General features: G+C 55.5%; 1 protein-coding gene and 1 pseudogene across 3 annotated transcripts in view; both read right to left on the bottom strand.

Moving 5' to 3' along the window:
• The window catches only part of SLC39A11 (solute carrier family 39 member 11), a 306,424-nt gene that overhangs the window by 239,000 nt on the left and 47,739 nt on the right, over positions 1 to 19,685 (bottom strand). The window contains exons 1-3 of one of the 3 annotated variants that reach the window (XM_036269193.1): positions 9,121 to 9,187; positions 4,945 to 5,063; positions 502 to 540 (exon numbers count right to left, since the gene is read on the bottom strand). In XM_036269193.1, coding sequence (XP_036125086.1) covers positions 502 to 540; positions 4,945 to 5,052 — 147 coding nt within the window. In that variant the 5' untranslated portion in view covers positions 5,053 to 5,063; positions 9,121 to 9,187. Of the gene's footprint in view, positions 1 to 501; positions 541 to 4,944; positions 5,064 to 9,120; positions 9,188 to 19,685 lie in introns of those variants that run through there. The other 2 variants (XM_036269190.1, XM_036269192.1) reach the window with 2 other exon arrangements.
• LOC118634035 lies at positions 14,547 to 15,373 on the bottom strand (annotated as a pseudogene).

The raw sequence follows: 19,685 nt of genomic DNA, 5'->3' as shown, positions 1-19,685 counted from the left end.
TACTGAATTCACAGGTGACGTTACGTGTCTGGGATTGGCTTTTACAAACTACTCCCACCTCCCAAGAAAGCGGGGGAACACGGATGAAATGAGATTAGCAAAATGTCAATGACGACTGAAGCTGGATGGCGGGTCCCTGGGGTGCCTCACAGAATTCTCTCCACTTTTTCACAGGTTTGAAAATGTCATAGGAAAAGGTCTTTTTCTTAGAGGAGGAAAGAGAAATTTAATTAGTGCCAGCAAAGCCTTGGGCTCGGCACTTCCTAAATATTATCTCGTTTTACAAGGCCTCGAGCTGCCCAGCCTCGTTGGGCGTCTAAAGAGAGGCGGGGCATTAAATACACTGGGAATAAAGAGGCTGGTGATGAGAGGGAGCCCTTGGCACCTGGAGATCAGAGATGCATCCCGGTCACACAGGGAGAGACCGGAAGGCCCCTTCAGCAGAGAAATGTCAGAACAGACGTGTCTCGACGGACACCCCTCCGATAACATGCTACTTACCCCTGCGGCGAAGCCAAGGCTTCCGTCTAAGATCCGCCTCTGAAAATGAAAACAGATATTTCAGTTTCTGAAGGAGATTTCCTGGGAAGAAAGAGAACCAGACCCCCAAGAGAGCCACGTGACTGAAGACGGGCCCCCGCGAGAGCCACGTGACTGAAGACGGGCCCCCGCGAGTTCTCAAACTTGCCTGGAAGCCTAGATCCGAGCCTTGATAAAATGGGCCTAAAATGGAGGGGGGGGTTCTTTTTAACCTTCGATCCCCCCCACAGCCCATCAGTCTCCCCTCAGTGGGGTGCGCGGCTTGCACTGGTCCACGTGTGGCCTCTTACTGTCTCTGTGAATGACGACTGCGAACCTTTAGTAAGCAGCTGGCCTACAAGGTGGACGTGGACAAGTGCTGGCAGGGAGCATGCAGACCGACCGGAACCGTCCCAGGCTGCCAGCGGGGGTACGAACGGGCACAGCCGCGGGGAGTGGCCGCAGGCTGAGTGATCACCCGGCAGGAACGCACACATGAGGTCACCAAGCCCGGGCACAGAGAGGCTCCTCACAGCCCTGTTTACAAGAGCCCCCGACTGTAAATCCCCAAAGGGCTCTGTCAGTCAGGATGGACTCGGACAACGGAACACCATACGGCAACGAGCACACACAAAGCACAATGAACGGAGCGCACAGCCAGGCAGGGGCAGCCGGGACACTGGAAAAGAAACCGGGAGACATCAGCCTGGCACAGATGCGCATCGGCTACATGATTACTCCATTTACATAATGTATAAAGACAGAGAGCACGACTCTGCCGTTGGAGACCAGGAGAGGGATCACCTTACTTTGGAGGTTGGGGTGTGGGTGGTGACTAAAAGGGAACCTAAGTCCTGGCAGGTTTTCTCAGTGGTTAGAGCGTCGGCCCAAAGACCGAAGGGTCTCAGGCTCGCTTCCAGGTCAAGGACACGTACCTGGGTTGCAGGTTCAATCCCTGGCCCCCGTTGGGGTCGTGCAGGAGGCAACCAATCAATGTGTCTCACATGGGTTTCTCTCTCTCTCTCTCTCCCTCCCTCCCTCCCTTCTACTCTATCTAAAAACCAATGAAAAAATATCCCCAGGTGAGGATTAACAAAAGGAAGGAAAAGAAAAGAAAAACTAAAAGAGAGCCTCAAAGGGCTGCTGGGGGTGGGGGTGGTACTGTCCTAGTGCTTGATCTGGGTCCTATTTTCATGGGCATTTGTGAAAAATTACCAAGCTGTACACTTAAGAAATGTGTACTTTTCTATATGCATCTTATAGTTCCGTCAAGTAAGAAGTGGCCTAAATTAGGGGTATGCTCTACAGCCATGTGAACACGTTGCAGGCATATTGAGACCCCCGCGGAGGTCTGGGTAGCTAGAGCCACCGGTCAGTCATCCAGCCACAGCAGCCTTCTCCCCGCCCTGAGTGGACATGGGCTGGATGGAAGGCTTTGCCCCAGGGAGCCATGCGAACGCCCTCCTTCTCTGGGCACCCCATGACATAAGCCAGGTTAACCTCACCAACTGATTTAATCAAGCCGGACAAGTCTAAGAAAGAAGTCAGGTAAAAGCATCCTATCAGCTTGTATCTGGACCTTCAAAGGAGAAACATTACACTTTCTTTAAAGGTCCATACACCTGTTATTCTGCTTTTAGACATTTATTTCAAGGAACTAATCGGATACGTGCTCAAAGATGTGTGTTCATCATAACACTATTTCTATAAGCCACAAAACAGGACATCACCTAAGAGTCCAGCAGTTGGGGATTGGATAAAGTTCAGTGCATCTTTATGACGGGATACTATATACCATTTAAGTAATCAAAGTGGTCAAAAAACCATTGAGGGGTATGAGGGATGCTTAGGCTATCAAGTGAGAAACGCTAGTTCTAAAGCATTACATACAATTTGATCCCTATCATGTAAAGAACATAGACATGTGTTTACACACTCGTGCCTACTCAAACACACCTGAACAAACTTGAACAAATGTCTTTTTCCTTCTGAGAAGTAGGGTCAGAAACATTTTAAATGATTTCTTTAAGCTCTTCCATATTTGACAAGTTGCCCAGACTCAAAATAGGATTTTTTTTGAAGTCAGAAAAACAAATTCCGAGTGGAGCTACACCCACGTCGACGAGAGAGGGCAGATGTCCGAGGGTCTCCCATTTCAAGTGCCTGTCACTGCAGCCCCCACCTCAGCTGCGTGAAAACTGAGGTCTGCTCAGGGGGACAGAGCACACCTCTGTGGACTCGCACCTACTGGCCGCCCGGGCCCTGCCCCCCCACCCCCCACGAACACCTCCTGTGCAGAAAGGGTTAGCACAGCCCACCTGAACCTTTTCTCCTGAGAAGGTGCTGCTTTCAAGGCAGGTCCTTGGCTGGACTCTGGGAACTCGGGGCTGAAACTGTTCCCCCCATTCCTTAACTGATGGGGGGTCCCTGTGCCTGCTTTGACCGCACGTGAGGGATGGATGCGGGACACCCCCTTTCCTTGCGAGTCTGAAACGTTAGTAGGAGCCGTGGCCGGGCCCAGGAAGAAGCTGGGTCTGATGGGCGTGCCTGGCAGACTCATCTAAATGGGGCTGGAGAAGGGGCGCTCCGTGCCCACGGCGGGCGGGGCGGAAGCCTGTGCAGGCATCCCCCCGACTCTGCCCGGGCCTTCCCCTCACGAAGCCTGGGTGTGTCCCCGCACAGTAACAGCTCAGCCACGGGACAAATACGTGCTGGGTCCTCCTAGCGAGTCAGCGGTTGTGAGGGCGATCCTGGGGACCCCCATAGGTCCCCACACAGTGGGAGGTCTCAGCAATTCCTCCTCCTGACCTGGGTGGGTACCCAAACACAAGACAAAGTAGGGTCTCTGCAGCTCCAAAGGGAAAGGGGGCCCCTCTGGGATGGCACCCCACTTCTGAAGAGCCCCCCAGTATTGGCCAGGGCCCCACGGGGCCATGAGGCTCTATTCATCCCAGCGCTGCATGTAACTCAGACCCCGATGGCCAGCGAGACCCCAGCCAGCGCCACGCATGTCTTCCCCGGTCAAGGTGACGGCACGGGCTGCTGGGCCCCACAGGCCCTGGAACAGGCCCGGGGAACCCCTGTGGCTGTCTCAAAGAGGAGGGTCAGGAAAGCTGGCGCCCTCCCCGGTGGTCCTGAGCAGCTCTCATCCGGGCACTGGCGTTTGAATGTTTCCACTACCAGAAGACAGTCACCCGGGAGCCAGGGTTGTGGGACTCGGTCCCAGGTCCGTGACAGCCGCGAACCTCCCGGAGGAGCAGGAGAGCGCAGCAGGGGAGGTCCGATCTTATCGCTGACATCAGTACCTGCTGAACTGGTCTCCAACACGGCCCGGACTCCCTTGCCAGCTTCCCAGACATGTCTGAGTTCCCAGACCCGCCTCACAGCGTGTCTAACTAGATCTGAAATCACTGACTGGCTCAGCACCCCTACGATTTCTAAGGCTGCTCATCGTCCACGGATCGCTCTGGGCCTGGGGGTGGAGGGGCTAAGGGGTGGAGAAGAGCAAGGGGGTCAGGCGGGAGGCGGTGCGGCCGTGGAGGAGGGGGTGGGGTATGTGGAGCGGGCAGGGGGAGAGTGTGGGGTGTGGGTGAGGGTGGAGTAGGGTTATGTGTGGAGAGTGGGAGTGTAAGAGGGATGTAGAAATAGGGGGGACACAGGGGTGCACGGGTGTGGAGGAGCGCAAAAATAAATAAAGGTGGCCCTGGCCGGTTGGGCGCAGCGGTTAGAGCGTCTGCCCAAGGACCAATGAGTCCTGGGTTCAATTCCAGTCAAAGGCATGTACCTCAGTTGCAGGTTCGTCCCCAGCCCTGGTTGGGGTCGCACGGGGGACAACCCATCGATGTGCCCCTCTCATGTGGATATTTCTCTCTCCCTCCCACTCCCTCCCTCCTACTCTATCTGAAGATAAACAGAAAAATATCCTTGGGTAAGGATTAAAAAAAACAGAATAAGTAAAGGTGGGTGGGGGTGAGGTGGGCAGGGGATCTGTAGGCCCATGGTGGGGTGCTGTAGGCCCATGGTGGGGTGCGTCTGAGTGTATTTATCCCAAAGGGAGTGGGCGAGGGAATGAGGAGCCCTGGATTTGGCATAAAAGACAGACCTTTTCCCCAAGGTCTCTCCAATCACCCCAGCAAATTCGAGGCCGAAGGGCAGGGCAGTTACACCCCAAACCCGTCGTTCCTCTTCAGTGTACACACCACCACCTGTCCAAGGCCTGAGAGACACTGGATGGAGGACAGGAATGGGGCAGGGGGCTTCTCACTCCCCTGGAATCAGACGGGGAGAAGCAAGTCATGCAGGGTCTGTAGACACCTGCGCTCCAGCCCGGCAGGAGGTGGCCCGTGGCAGTCCGGCGTCTGCCGCCCGTCTGCCGCCCTGCCAGGAGTTCCCACCGACACCCAGAACCGAATCAAGGCAACTCACCTGCCCACTGGAGAAGATGAACACGAGAGCCGCCCCAGCTGCCGTCATCCCCCAGGTGAAGAAGGTCCCCAGCAAGGCCTGGAACACAGTGCTGTGGCCTTGGAGCATGCTGGATACGACTGTGTGCAAAGGAGCAGAGGGGTCAGTGCCCGCAGTCCCCTCGGGGACGCCCGTGTGTCCTGACCCCTCCCCCGAGCTGGCTGGGTCTGGGTTGGTGTCTGCACCTTCCCACCTTGCCAGCCCTCGGCGAAACCCTCCAACTCTGGAAGGAGAGTCGTGGGGACACCTGCCTGAGAAGATGCCAGAGGAGAAGACCCCAGGAAAGAGGTTACAACACTGGGAAATAGTTCCCAAGAGAAGAAGCTCAGAGAACGCGGACCCTTTAGCCCGGGAAGAGAGGGCGATCGCGGCTTCCTGCCCGTTCCAGCCCATGCCACTCACCGGTTCTCCCTTCTCCAAATACAGGTGACCAGCTCAGGTTCCCTCTTGAAACTCATCTACCTAAGTCCTGATCCAACCTTCAAAAGCTCCCCATGCATCGACCCATGCACCAAGAGGTTGCCGGTTCGATTCCCAGTCGGGGCAGGTGCCCGGGTTGTGGGCCAAATCCCCAATGGGGGGCATGCAGGAGGCGGCCAATCGATGTTCTCTCTCACTGATGTTTCTATTTCTCTCTCCCTCTCCCTTCCTCCCTAAAATCAATAGAGGAAAAAAAAACTTAAAAAAATCTCCCCAGGGAAGCTCCCCGGGCCTGCCAAGGGCACACTCCATCGAGTAACCTTCAACCAGCCCACTGACAATTCAAGCCTGTGCCTCTAGTGCCACTCTGCCCTGCGTGGGCACCAGCTCAACCGAATTATTGATGGCACCTGGGACAGCCCCACACGGTCCTGTTCCAAGCCTCTCTGCACAGGGTTCCTCCCCAGAATGCCTTCTTTCCCAGCCTCCAGCCATCACATCCTCTGTGCTGCCCACCAAATGCCAACCCTGAGTCCCTGCTCTCCGAGCCCTCCCACACCACCCCTCCGCACACACTTGCCCCCTTCACCGTGCACACCCTCAGCTGCTTAAGAACAGGAACGCTTCACATTTGGCCTGTGCACAGGGTTCTCTGGCACCCCCACCCCAAAAAAACAAAACAAAACAAAAAAACGCTTGCTGAATTACTTATGGCACCTTGGACAAGCTTACCTTGAAGGACACTCAGCGAGGACAAGGAGCCATAAGTGACATGTGCCCCAGTCAACCGCTGAAGCCGAAGTTACGCGCTGCCCACCGCAGAAGGGAAGGGAAGGCCCAGCCCCTCTTGTTTGTGCCCAGGGAGCCTCCTCCAGACCTGAGTGTTTTACATCCCAGCTCTCACAGGAGAGGCATCGGACTGTCGCTGTGGAAAGTTACCGGGCGGACAGAGCCAGGTGTTGAAAAGCCAGTGTTCTAGTACACACACGTGGGGGCCCAGCGCCTCCTCCTCTGAAAGGGCTCATTCAGCTCCTCACCCGTCTTTCAGCTCCCACAGGGCTGGACGCGGCCCCGCTGGGCTCAGCCCGCCAGGTCCCAACCACCCTGGGCTGAAGACACTGCCTCTCTATTGGCCTGGAAGGGAACCGTGACCGAGGGTGTAAGGGGCCCTTCAGCCACGGGGCTCGGCAGCGTAACCAGGATTCAAACCTAGGAAGGCTGAGGGCCAGGTGAGCCCAGGTTCTGCCTCGGTGCCAGGAAACCTCTAAGACAGACACCTCTAGATTCAGACTGTGACCCACAGTCTACATGGAACTCAGGATGGCAGCAGCACCAAACAGAGGGGAAAACTCATCACTACAAAACGCACCTTTTACACACATCATCTCCTAAGCCACCCTAGAAAGAGTGGTTTGTGTTTGTTTCTTTGTTTTATCCTCACCCGAGGACATTTTTCCATTTTTGTTCAGATAGGGTGGGAGGGAGAGAAAGAAACATCGACGTGAAAGGGACACATCGAGGGGCTGCCTCCCGCACAACCCGGACCAGGGCCGGGGAAGAATCGAAACCAAGGTATGCGCCCTTGACTGGAATTGAACCCGAGACTCAATGGTCACCGGGCCAACACTCTAACGGCTGAGCCAAACTGGCCAGGGCTTGTGTTTGTTTTTAAAATCAGTCATGTGGGAAATGACACCCGCCTTCTACTTCTAGCTGTTTGTGGATAGGGTTTCAAACAGCATTTACAAAGAAAGGCACCGGCTAGCCTCCTCTTAGTAGTTATCACCAAGACAGGTTATTAAAACAAACAAACTTTCATCCCCAGGAGGACATTTTTGCATTTATCTTCAGACAGAACAGAATGGGAGAGAGAGAGGGAGAGAGAAACATCTATGTGAGAGAGACACATCGATTGGTTACCACCTGCAGGATCCCATTCAGGGCCAGGGATGAACGGCAACCGAGGTACGTGCCCTTAGCGGGAACCGAACCTGGGACTCTCTGGTCCATGGGCCAACGCTCTAACCGCTGAGCCAAACTGGCCAGGACGGGTGTGCCTTTTAACAGCTACAGAAAGAGGAAACCGTTTGCATTTGCCAAAAGGCCAAAGTCAAAGTGGGTTTGGTTTGGGGAGCTCGTGTGTGTTCCCAGGGGCTGGTCAGAGGGGAGCACTCTGCTGAGCCTGTCCACTTCCAGCTGAGCACGCTGAGGCATAAGAAAAAGGGACCTGCAGGGAAAACCAAGGCCGCATCCTCCCCACCCCACAGTCACAGCATTTATCATTGGCCACGCAAGCCCAGCACCTCTCGGGGAAGTTTCTCCCCTTTGCTGTCTTGAAAAGGGTGGTCGGAGAATCAGCAGTGCTGGTCCCCCTTGGAAATGCAGACTCTCAGGCCTCGCCCCAGACTTGCTGAATCCGAATCTGCACTGTATGGAGTCCCCTGGGGGATTCTCATGCACAATAACGTGGAAAGTACTAGTCTGAGACTAGAACCACCTCTACAAGACCTAGAGTTTAGAAGGTGATTCTCTTGTCCTGGCCAGTTTAGCTCTGTGGTTAGCACGTCGGACCTCGGACCAAGGAGTCATGGGTTCGATTCCGGTCAAGGGCACGTACCTGGTTGCAGTTCAGCCCCCGGTCCTGGTTGGGGTCACCAGGGCTGTGCCGGAGGCGACCGATCAATATGTGTGAGTGTGTCTCTCCCTCCCTCCCACTCTATCTAAGGATAAACGGAAAACAGAAAGTGATTCCCCCGCCCTGGGAGGGGCTGACAAAGCCAACGCAGAGCCCATGAGAACAAAGCATTGTCTGCAGTGGGCAGACCAGTAGCACTGTGCAGACAGGGCGTGTGAGCCCCGGCACCTCAAAAGCAGCTTCCGCAGTGGGGCCCAGACTTCCTCAGCAGCTGGAATGTTAATACATAAACCTTGGCTAGAGTGCAGGGGGCGGGTGTGCTCTGCCCACCCCAACTATAAGATGCCAGCAGCACCCCACAGGTGGGCACTGGCCTCGCAGCACCTGGGCGCTCCTGATTGCTCCAGGTTTCCCCTTTCTCTCCCTTCTCAACCTGTTGGCTGCCCTGCTTCCAAGAACCAGCTGCAAGACATTGGTGAGGATCAGAGGGGGAAACAGCTCTCAGTGGAAGTGCACACACAGGCCCTGCCTCCCGGGGTGGGGGAGCCACAAAAAGGATTCGGGTTTGGGCTGGTGGGTCTGTGGGAAAGTTCTCCAAGACCTGCTGCTCCAAGTGTGGTCCGCAGACCAGCCGGCCGGGACTGACTGGAAACGCACAGTCTCAGGCCTGCTGCACCTTCCCAGGCTCCCGGTCAAGTTCAAGAGGTCCTGCTGAGCCCCAGAGCCAGTGGGAGGGGCACAGGGCAGCTGGAACCGCAGCCACCCCCGCTCCCAGGGCTGCAGGGGCCCCACACGCCCACCGTGGAGCGCTGGGTGCACAGGATCTTGGAGAACCACAGTCAGAGGGAGGCAGGTCGACTCCCTCCTGCTCGCCTAGGGGAGGCGTTGGCTGGGGGGGGCCCCTTCTCCCTCCTCCGCCACCTGCCAAAGCCGCCCTGCCTCCCCTCCCACCCCCTCTCCCCAGGGCACTCCCTTCCAAACTCCACGGGGCCCTTCCCAGTCCCACACGCGTGTCCTGATGGCCCCGGCCCCCGGGCCTCCAGCCCAACCGAAGGCGCCGAAGGAGAGAAAAGCCGACTCACTACGGTGCCCTCTCCAGCCCCCACTCCACTTCCATCGGCCCCGCTCGCTGGCTCGCCGGCAGCGTCCCGGAGTCACTTCCTGCTTCCCTCCCGCACACGTGTCCCTCCAGCCCCAGGCCCCGCCCGCCCGCTGTGACGGGCAGAGCCCGCTGGAAGGATAAATTCTCTGGTTCACAGGTCTCTGCAGGCTCCGGCACGGATGGGGCGGGAGGACAGAGCCCTGAGCCCCAGCGAGAGAACAGGCTGCACGTTTAACCCTCTGCAGTCCTCTCTGAAGCCACAGACACCCAAGGAAGACTTGTAGCGTCCCTGAGATCACTTATGTCACAGCTGGGTCCCCTGCCCCAGGGAGCAGAGCAAATGTGTTTGAGAGGGTCTGGGGGTGGCAGGGGGCGGGGAGGGATGAGGGGGGAGGCTGGAATCTTCTCTAGGTAATTGGCCCCCAAACCACAGCCCCCGACAGAGTCACCAGGAGCGATGTCTGGACACAGGAAGCTAGCGCCCTCAGAGGCTCTGGCTGTGCAAGTCTGCGCGGCCCGAGATGTTCTGTGCTGAACCAAGCATTGCCGGGATCACTCAGAACCAGCGCCCCAGGTCACAGCTCTGCTCTCCCAGCCTTCTGTAAAAAGACCAGAGGGTACGATCGCTAGATTCTGCCAAACATTGAAACGGGATGCTGGGTTAAATTTGCATTTCAGATCAACAACAAACAATGTTTCAGTGTAAGTGTGTCCTGTGCAATATCTGGGACATACTATGCTAAAAACGTATTTCATATCTGTTGTTTATCAGAAATTCAGGTTTAACTTGGCTTCCTGTGTTTGATCGGATGGCCCTACCGAGGGTAATGTGGGCAGAAAAACAGCCGGTGATCCCAATGGCCTGACCAGAAGGTCCGATAGGAGCGGGCCCCTTTGGTCAGCAGAAGTCAGTCGTTCACACTGATGATGGCACCACAACCACGCACCGCGTCACGAAGGTGGCATGGGGGCCACAGGTGGTCTCTGGTCTCGGGAGACTGGCAGACCGGGGAAGCAGCCAGAACGCCTGTCTTGGTCAGCGGTTCTGCCGGAAGAAATGTTTCTGTTGTGTAAGTGACCCAGTCTGGTATTTTGTTACAGTGGCATGAACAGACGACACCCCATTTTACAGGTAAGGAAACTGAGGCCCAGGAAGGCTCTGGAGTGACCCCAGGTCACAGGGCAGTGTGGGAAACCACACCCAGTGGACTCCAGAGATGGTGTTGGGACACTCAGGACTCACAGTAGGGGACTCGACACCCTGGTCAGCAGAACCTCTCACTTCCCTTAAACCACACTAGTCCCTAAAGCGGGGTGACCGATGCCCAAGAGACAGATGGAACCATTGCCCATCTTTTCCAGTGAACCCCCCACACACACACACACCCACACCCCCCCCAACCCAAACATGCAAACTGCCTTTGTCTTTCTCACATTCCCTGATGGTAAGAAGTCCCAGAGTGTTGACCAGAAGAAAATGTAGTTTCCTTAAGGCTGAATGCGCCGGCTCTCCCCTCCAGCCCCCCCAGCCCAGCCCATTCTGTCCCCCAAGTACAGAAGAGAAGGTAGGGAGTGGTCCCTCAACTGCCTCTAGTGGAAAAGAGGAGCAGACCTAAGGCCCCAGGTGGAGCTGGGTGACAAGACCAGGGCTGGGAAGTGTGGTTGCTGTGTGAGGTCCTCTGAGAAGCCCTGGGAAGTGCACTGGGTGGTGGCCCCCAAAACACATGCTCCAATGCCCACCCGATTGCTGTACGTGCGACCTCATCTGGGGAAAGGGTCTTTACCGACGTAATCCAAGATCTCGGGAGGAGCTCACCCTGGTCTGACCAGGAGGGTTCTGCATGCTACGACACGGACAGAAGGCCAAGGGGGGACGGGGCAGAGAAGGAAGGGACGGGCCACAAGCCGAGGACTGTCTGGAGCCCCCGGAAGCTGGAAGAGACAGGGACGGATTCCCCCCTCGAGCCTCCATGGGGAGCGTGGCCCTGCCGACACCTTGGTTTGGGATGCAGAAGCTTCTGGTGAACTGGGAGAGAATCCATTTCTGTTGTTACGTGGAGAGAGTTCTTTTGTGTCCTTAATCTGAGAGAGGGCGAGCCACCTCTCTGTGCTAACGGGGACGATCTCCACCGAACAGGGAGGCCGCCGAGCTTCCCAGCTCAGCTCCCATGGGTTAGATTCAGCTTGTGGGTACAACGGCGTCCCCACAAAATCCACGTTAGAGTCCGAATGCCCAGTACCTCAGAAGGTGACCTTATTTGAAGACAGAGTCTTTACAGAGGTGGCCAAGTGAAGGTGAAATCCTTAGGGTGGGCTCGAATCCTGACCGACTGTGTGCTCATGAAAAGAAATCTGAACACACATGGAGGGGAGGCCATGTGACGAGACACAGGCGGGAAGACAGCCGCCCACAAGCCAAGGCGAGGGACCTGGACACGCAGCCTCAGATCGAACCACCTGAGCCCTTGATTTCGGGCTTCTGGCCTCAGGGCGATGAGATGATTCGTTCTGTTAAGACGCCCTGGCTGTGGTATTGTGTTAGGCAGACTTGACAAATCAATACAGGGCCGAAGGTCACTGCCGTCATAGAATGTAGTGCTGGGAACAACCTCCGGACCCCTCTGGTCCACGGCTCTCGTGCAGAGCTGGCCAATGCCGGGGCAGGGCTGGCACCCACCGCTCCCCTTGGCCCCGTTGCTCCCCCGTTTCGCACGTTACTGAGCCTCTAATCGTCCTAAACTGTCGGATCAGAGGCCTGGCTTTCCAGGTCAACCACGAAAATGACGACTGTGAGCAAGGCTACCAGGAACGGGTCAGGACACCGGCGCTGAAACGAAGGTTCCCCGTACTGTCCAGGCCCGTCCCCGACCAGGCAGCGGAGGTCCCCATCCCCCGTCTTAACACATCCGGGAAACCAGAAGCAGGGATACTGCAGTGGTTCTCACGACGAATCTACAACTATATTTAAGTATTTTGTCATTGAGTCTGGCCGGTGTGGCTCCGTGGTGGAGCGTCGACCCTGCACCAAGAGGTCGCCAGTTCGATTCCCAGTCAGGGCACATGCCCAGGTTGTGGGCCTGATCCCCAGTGGGGGGCGTGCAGGAGGCGGCCAGTCGATGATCTCTCTCGTCCATGTTTCTATCTCTCTCCCTCTCCCTTCCTCTCTCTCTGAAATCAATACAGAAAAGAAAAAATTTTGTCATTGAGACTTTGGTGAGTCTTTGTAGTCTTTCCACGTGGTCAGCCATCCTCCACGGGAACCTACGAGACAGAGGAACACGGGGAGCCTCATACACGGCAGACACTCAAAAGATCATTTATCTAATTAACAGAACGATGGAGTCTCCAAATTGCATGGTGCCCTCGGAGCCTGCTAATGAGGCTGGCCCGTCAGGGTGATTTCCCAGGGACATGCTTAATAACACTATTTAAGAGACAGGGGAAGAGATCTCGATCACTCTAACGCTCCATGAAAGGACAATTCAACACACACGCAGTGGACCGCACACAGCGAGTCAAAGTGCTACACCGTGTAGCAACAGGGGCAGTATTAATGATGCCGCATTTTGTGAAAGAAAAAAAAAAAAGCAATATACAACATAATGTGTCATTTGTTATTACAGTGGTAAAAATGCAGACAATAGAAGACTGAAAGGGAATTCATAGAGATTAAAGCGGTTGGGACATGGGGTGAAGAGTGTAGAGTTTTCCCCCATTCTATAATATTTGATCCCCCTCATAATTTAAAAATATGTTAACGAGGTACAACAGGTGACTACAGAAAACAAGGCTCATTGAATTTAAATAATAAGACCTCCAGTCAGTAGTGAAACTCCTCAGACTCTCCATTAATAAAACAGACTGTGCTTATATCCCAAGCCACTTGGATGTTTCAAACACCCAGCTCTTCAGAAGTTAGGTTCCCTTGAAAATGCCCCCGATTTGTGTTAATCAATCATTTCCCCAGAATCTTCCTCACCTCATTAGCTCTTCCACGGGCCAGCTGCAGAATGAGGTAGCGCCTCCACGTGATGGGAACCACGGCCCCAAGGAAGGTCCCCCCGCCCTCCCACTCCCACATGCTCCTCCGGGGGCCCTGGGGACCGCCTGTCACCACCAGGCGAGCCTGTCACTCTGCAGTCCCCAGTCTCTTGCCTTCCAGTTTCACAGACAGATGGTTGGCGGGGCCTTGGCTCAGACAGAACGTCTGAGCTCCGAGACGCCCACGGATGTGTGTGCTCCTGCTACCTACCAGAGACCCCATGCCTCCGACCATCTCAAAGGCTCCCCAGGTCCCCCCAGTGAACCACAAGTTCAGGGCAAAGTGCTCAAATCTAAGGGTTCCCTCTCCTCCGGCCAGCCCCAGAACCCCCCCCCCCCACAGGGCCCCTGACACCAACCCAGCTGCCATGAGGGGGACACAGGACAGTTGGACTTTAGAACGTTGTCTCCTGAGGTGCCTGCTTCTGGGGCTGAAAGGGCTATGCCCAGTTCTTCCAGAACCTTCTACGGCCATAGTGAGGAAGCACTGTGATTCTGTTGATACCAAAGCACAATGATTTGTTAATAGGAAAATCGACTTTGTATTCATTTTAACAAACATCGATTATCTAATAAGTAATCATCTCTGTGCTAACTAGGTCACCTATTATTTTTTCTCTAACCTCACTGTGCCCCCCCAAAAAAAGATAATTTGAAGGAGTTTTGTTTTTGTGTGTGTGTGTTTTTTAATCCTCACCTGAGGATATTTTTCCATTTATCATCAGATAAGAGTGGGAGGGAGGGAGAGAGAGGGAGAGGGGGAGAGAGGGGGAGAAAGAAAGGGAGACAGAGAAACATCGACTGGTCGCCTCCCGCACAACCCTGACCAGGGCCGGGGACAAACTGCAAGCAAGGTACGTGTCCTTGATCAGAATCGAACCCACGACTCATTGGTCCATGGGCCGACGCTCTAATCGCTGAGCCAAACCAGCCAGGGATGAAAGAGTTCTTTTCAAACAAACTATGTTAAGCAAGAATTAACCTTGACCCTGGCCGAGGAACTCAGCTGGTTAGAGCATTGTCCCAATATGCTAAGGTTGTGGGTTCGATCCCTGGTCAGGGTACATGTAAGAATCAACCGGTGAATGCATGGATGGGTGGAACATCAGATCGGTGTTTCTCTCTCTCTCTCTCTCCCTTCCTTCCTCTCTCTCTAAAAATCAATCAATAAAAGATGAGTTCTTTTCCCCATTTTTTATTTATTTTTATTTAGTTTTTTTTTTTTTTTTTTTGCTGCAAAAAGCTTTACTGTTTCCATTTGGTCCAAGGCACGGAAGCGGGCTCCAGGGTGGTTAAAGGGATGGCTAGTGGTTTCGGGGAGAGGCTCAGGCAGAAGCCAGACGCCAGGGGAGGCAGAGGGGCCCCTCAGAGGCCTCTGGGCTCCAAAGGCTCCCAGTCCTGCTTGAGGGTGAGCCTTTCGAAGATGCTCGCCCAGCCCAGCCTGGGGCCAGCCAGCCTGCGGAGGTGAGTCAGGTGGTCGCCCATCTTCTTCTTTTTTTTTTTTACCCTCACCCGAGGATATTTTTCCATTTTTTGTACAGACAGAGTGGGGGGGGAGAGAGAGAGGAAGAGGAAGGGAGAGAGAGAGAGAAACATCGACGTGAAGGGACACATCGAGTGGCTGCCACCCGCACAACCAACCAGGGCCGGGGACAAACTGCAACCGAAGTACGTGCCCTTAGCGGGAACCGAACCCGGGTCTCTCCGGACCGCAGGCCGATGCTCTAACCGCTGAGCCAAACTGGCCAGGGCTGTCGCCCATCTTCTTGATGAGTGTCACCTGCTCCTCCAGGAAGTGGTTCTCCAGGAAGTCACAGAGATGAGTCTGCACGGGTAGAACCCAAGGCCTGCAGATCCAAAAGGGCCTGGTTCAGGTTCTTCTCCAAGGCCAAAGCGGCTTCCGTGGCGTCCTGAGTGTCGCCCCACCCGTCCTGGGAAGGCTTCAGCACGTCCTGGAAGAGGACGCGGCCACCGCGCTGGTGTTGCAGCTCTAAGAGACGCTCAGCGGCCTCGCGCTGCTTCTCCGCCAGCTCGCGGAAGAAGTGGCCCACGCCCTCCAGAGCCACATCGTCACGGGCGAAATAGAAGCCCAGAGAGAGGTGGGTGCAGGACGCCCGCAGATGCAGGGCGGCCAGGCGGCTGACCGCAGCCGCCACCTCGGTGGAATAGTTCTGACGAATCTGGGAGCTCATGGTTGTTCCGCAGTTGGGCGTTAAGGTCAGAAAACGGTGTCGGCTGGTCTCGGAGGCCGAAGCGGGTCCGAAGGTGGTGCATGAAGAAGAGGCTGGAAGATGGGGCGTCCCTGGGTCTGTTGCGTCCAGACACTGTTGAAGCAAGAGACAGATCCGGGGGACACCGAGGGCACTGCCTCTTTTCCCCATTTTTTAATTCATCCAAGACACACTCACATAACCACCAGTCAGAGCCCCCAATCGGCATGAGACGCCAGCGCCACAGAACTGAGTAGCTGTCACTCCAGCCCAAAGCAGAAACACTGGATTTTAATTTGCCTTTTTCTCCTGCAGCTCTTGGAAATATTAGTAATTCATGAACTTCAAGCTCAGGAACCCCAAGCTGGGACTCGTGGCTGCAGCGGGTAGAGAATAAGAGAAACACACAGTCCTCAGCTTTGAGCAGCCCGGAAAACCATCCTGTCAGGCTATCCGTGCAAACCGGCTAACTACGTGAGTAGCTCCCCACCCTGTCCACTGCTGTTCTAACCCGTACGCCAATTAGGGTTTTCAGCCTAAGGGGCATTGCAACAGATGTGTGCTCTCCCTCTGGTGAGTAGAGAAGACACTTAGTATTTGTCACATAAACGAGCAGTGACCTACATTTTTTTGAGACTTACTTTTTACAGGGTACACTCCCAGCAAGACCTCTGCAACACAGTCTCACAAAAACCTCCAAAGGCAGAATTCACCACAGAAGTAAGTGCAGGCTGATGAGGCCGGGACAGGGGGGGCAGGGGCTTTTAGGAGGAGCGTGCCCTACAGTCTCCCCTCTAAAGTGCTTATTCATTCTCTTCTCTCAAGTAGCTTCCCTGTCTTTGAAGCTTTGTTGGGCCAGATGGGTGACTACTCAGTGGGAACCCAGGGCCACTCAGACTAAATGCCGAAGTCCTAGAGCCAAGAGCATGTGAGCTGGAGGGGTGGAGGGGACGGGAGGGAGGAGAGCAAAGGAGAAGGCTTTCTGGATGGGAGACCAGTTTAAGCAAAGGCCCGGGGGCAGATACTAACCAGGAGTGTTTGGCCAACCACATGGACATGGGCCAAGGCATATGGGGGAGGGTTCAGACAGCGTGCTCACTGGTTCTAGCCTGATGCATCAGCAAATCAGCATTAGCAAATCTGCATGAACTCAGACCTTACATCTAGCACAGCCGCTCCCTATTGTATAAAATCTCGGGCCTTTTAAAGAAAAGTTTCCTGTCCGGCTGGTGTGGCTCAGCGGTTGAGCGTCAACCCATGCACCAAGAGGTTGCCGGTTCGATTCCGGGTCAGGGCACATGCCCAGGTTGTGGGCCAAACCCCCAGTGGGGGGCATGCAGGAGGCGGCCAATCAATGTTCTCTCTCATCGATGGTTCTATCTCTCCCTTCATCTCTCTTGAAAATCAATAAAGGAAAAAAAATTTTTAAGAAAAGATTTCTATATATTTGTTACCCACTGAGAATGCAAGTTACTTAGAGTGTGGCTGCCTCACACTTTTTGTCTACCAACTGCACACTTACTTCCTCAAGAGCAAAAACCGCGACAGCTACACCAGTCCGGAGACCTGAACGTCTAGTGCAGGGGCAGGCCTGCTATGGGAGGGGATGCACCGGGGTCAGTGGCCAGCAGGGACAGGAGGACGGGGGGCTGGGGTACCTTTGGTGAAGAGCACAGGTCACAGCTGAAAGAGAGAAACGCAATCCATCTGATCATTCAAAATGTGCCCCGATATCAGGCCGCGAGGCCTCCTGACTTCATATCTGCTTCTGTTCCCAGAACAGGAGAGAAACAAAAAAACAGAGTAAAAGGCCTTGTTTGAGTCCCCAAGGCAATGAGACTGGGAGCCTTCCTCACCAAAGGAAGTTGGAAAAGCCCAGCCATGCCCTTCCCCTGGGGACATGGGAGGGCTCCGGGGATGACCAACCCTCCGGGTCTGGAAAGGACAGGTTTCCTGGACACAGGGCTTTGGGTTTTCATTGGAACCAGTCTGGACAAACCAGAATGAGTTGGTCACTCTACCTCACACCACACGTGTGAAGGAAACTGACCATTCAAGCCCAGAGCAAGGGTTTTCCCATTATCCAAATTCAGATGGATAGTTGGAGCCATAATCCCAGTCCCTCCCCAGGCACGGGAACTGCCAGGTCAGGGTAGCACCTTGTTCTCGCTCTGTGACCGATGCACTTGGAGCATGAGCACCCCCGCCCCACCCCCACCCGAGCTCCCAGGTGCTGAGCCTGGTAGAGACGCAAAACTTCAGGCCTGACGGAGACCTGAGGACCCAGACCTGCGCTTTCACCAGATCCCCGGGCTAGTCCTACACGCAGCCAAGTGTGAGGCGCACGGGGTTTTCGGGACCGTCCGTTCCTGCAGCAGTCTGTGCAGGCCATGTCTTCGACGGTTTCAAGATCAGGGAGACCATCCAGAAGTGCTAACTGGGTTATAGCTTTTTATGAGCAATTACGGCATCGCACGGCAGGAAGGCTGGGGCGGGGGCTGCCCGGAGAGCATTCGATTTCCTCTCTCCCTTCTCGACTCCAGATCGCAGAAGAGCGAATGCAACCGCCCGGAACGACATCTTGGATTCAGTGGCTGCTTTGTTTATTAGCATTTCTCAGCCTCGGCACCACTGACACTTGGTGTCGGATCATTCTTTGTTGGGGGAGGGAGGTCTGTCCTGTGCACGGTGGGATGCTCACTTAGCAGCATGCCAGTGGCACCCACACACACTGTGACAACCGCTGATGTCTCCAGGCGCTGCCCGGCGTCTCCCACGGGGGAAATAGCCCCCCGCTGAGAACCACCATCTCAGACCAAGAGACACTCTGAAGGCAACAGGGAGTCATCGGGGAGCTTCTGCCTGCCAGGGCGGTTCATTAAAGTTTTCAAAACTAGGCCAGGCTGATCCCGGCAGGCTCCTGGAGAGAACAGTCGGCGTGACCTACGAGCCCACCTCTTGTCCGAGGTGATGCTTTTCTGTGGGTGACAGTAATGAAGATAGACGGCCCTCTGCCATAGGCTCCTGCCGCCTGGCCGTCCCCTGCCAGCTGCTCTTTATTATTGAACCCCCGGAGCACAAGGAAGACCTTCCCCCTTTGTTACAGTACCAGGCTGGCTGGTACCGCGGGGCTTCTAGCAGCGTTGTTCAGAAATAAAAAGCCTGCGTAGGTCCTGTCAGAACCACCAAAAGAAACCACTGGGCATGCTCCTGAGCCCTGGGAACATGAGGCATAAAAGCCAAACCAGCCGGGGCTCTGCTGCTCCGTCCCCTCCTGTCCCACTAGCCCCAGAAGGCTTGGGCACCGGGGGAGGGGGGCTCCACTCTCATCCCAGGCATGTAGAGACGGTTAATGACTGCATTTTGTTGATGCAAAGATGCACGAACCACCCCCCACCCCCACGTTGGCATCTCAGAAATCTGATTCATCCTGCAACGTTACAATTGCCATCGGCGAAGTAGCAAGTGGGAAGCAGCCGCCGGGTCTTGATCACGCTCCCACACCGGGAGCGCAGGCCTGACGCTCACTGCAGAGCCTCCGGGCTGGGGAAGACGCGGGGGGGAGGGGGGGGGGGGACTCTTTTGGCCCCTAGCAGACTGATGATCACAGAGAACGGGACACTGTGAGCAAGTCATGCAGTCTGGGGCAGTATGTGCGTCTTTTCTCTCTCGATGGTTCACAAAATAATGGTGCGCCCTCGGGCTGATGGAGTCTTGGAGTCAATAAAAGCAGCTGTCTGCCATCCGGCTCGCCTTGGTGGAACCGCGGTAGTTTAAACCCGTCTTCAGCAAGGCGAGACCGCGGTTACTGTCTCTGTCCTACGCAGCCCCGCATTCCGGGCTCGGCGATGATTAGTGGGCCTTCTCCCAGCTGTCCTCCTCCGCTCGGCTCTTCCGCCACCAGCTCCGTTTCCCCATCCCCTCACATCACACTGGCTCTCCTCTGAGTTCCCTCCACCCAGCTGGAGTTCTTCCATGGCAGAGTGTCTGTGGTAGGAATGGGGTACGCTGCCAGGCGAAGTCGGACCCTGGACCACAGCTGCACACTGCTGGCAGAGGCTGGCTTCGAGCCCTGGAAACGTTCTGGGAGAGGGCATCAGTGAGGGCCTGGGAACCCCTCCGTAGCAGCCAGGACCCCACAGGTCTCGAGTAAGGCATGAGACCAGAGAGGGCGGCTTCAGCCCGACAAGCAGCCCCAGGTGACGTCTACGCTGCCAGTCACCAGCCCTCAGCCCTTCCACCAGACTGCTCTCTCGGGGCCTGTCGAGCTCTGAGGTCCCTTGGTGATCCTATA

The sequence above is a fragment of the Molossus molossus genome, unplaced genomic scaffold (assembly GCF_014108415.1).
Source record: "Molossus molossus isolate mMolMol1 unplaced genomic scaffold, mMolMol1.p scaffold_m16_p_19, whole genome shotgun sequence".
Classification (NCBI taxonomy): domain Eukaryota; kingdom Metazoa; phylum Chordata; class Mammalia; order Chiroptera; family Molossidae; genus Molossus; species Molossus molossus.
The sequence above is the reverse complement of the archived record's forward strand: the minus strand, read 5'-3'. Positions and strand labels throughout refer to the sequence as shown.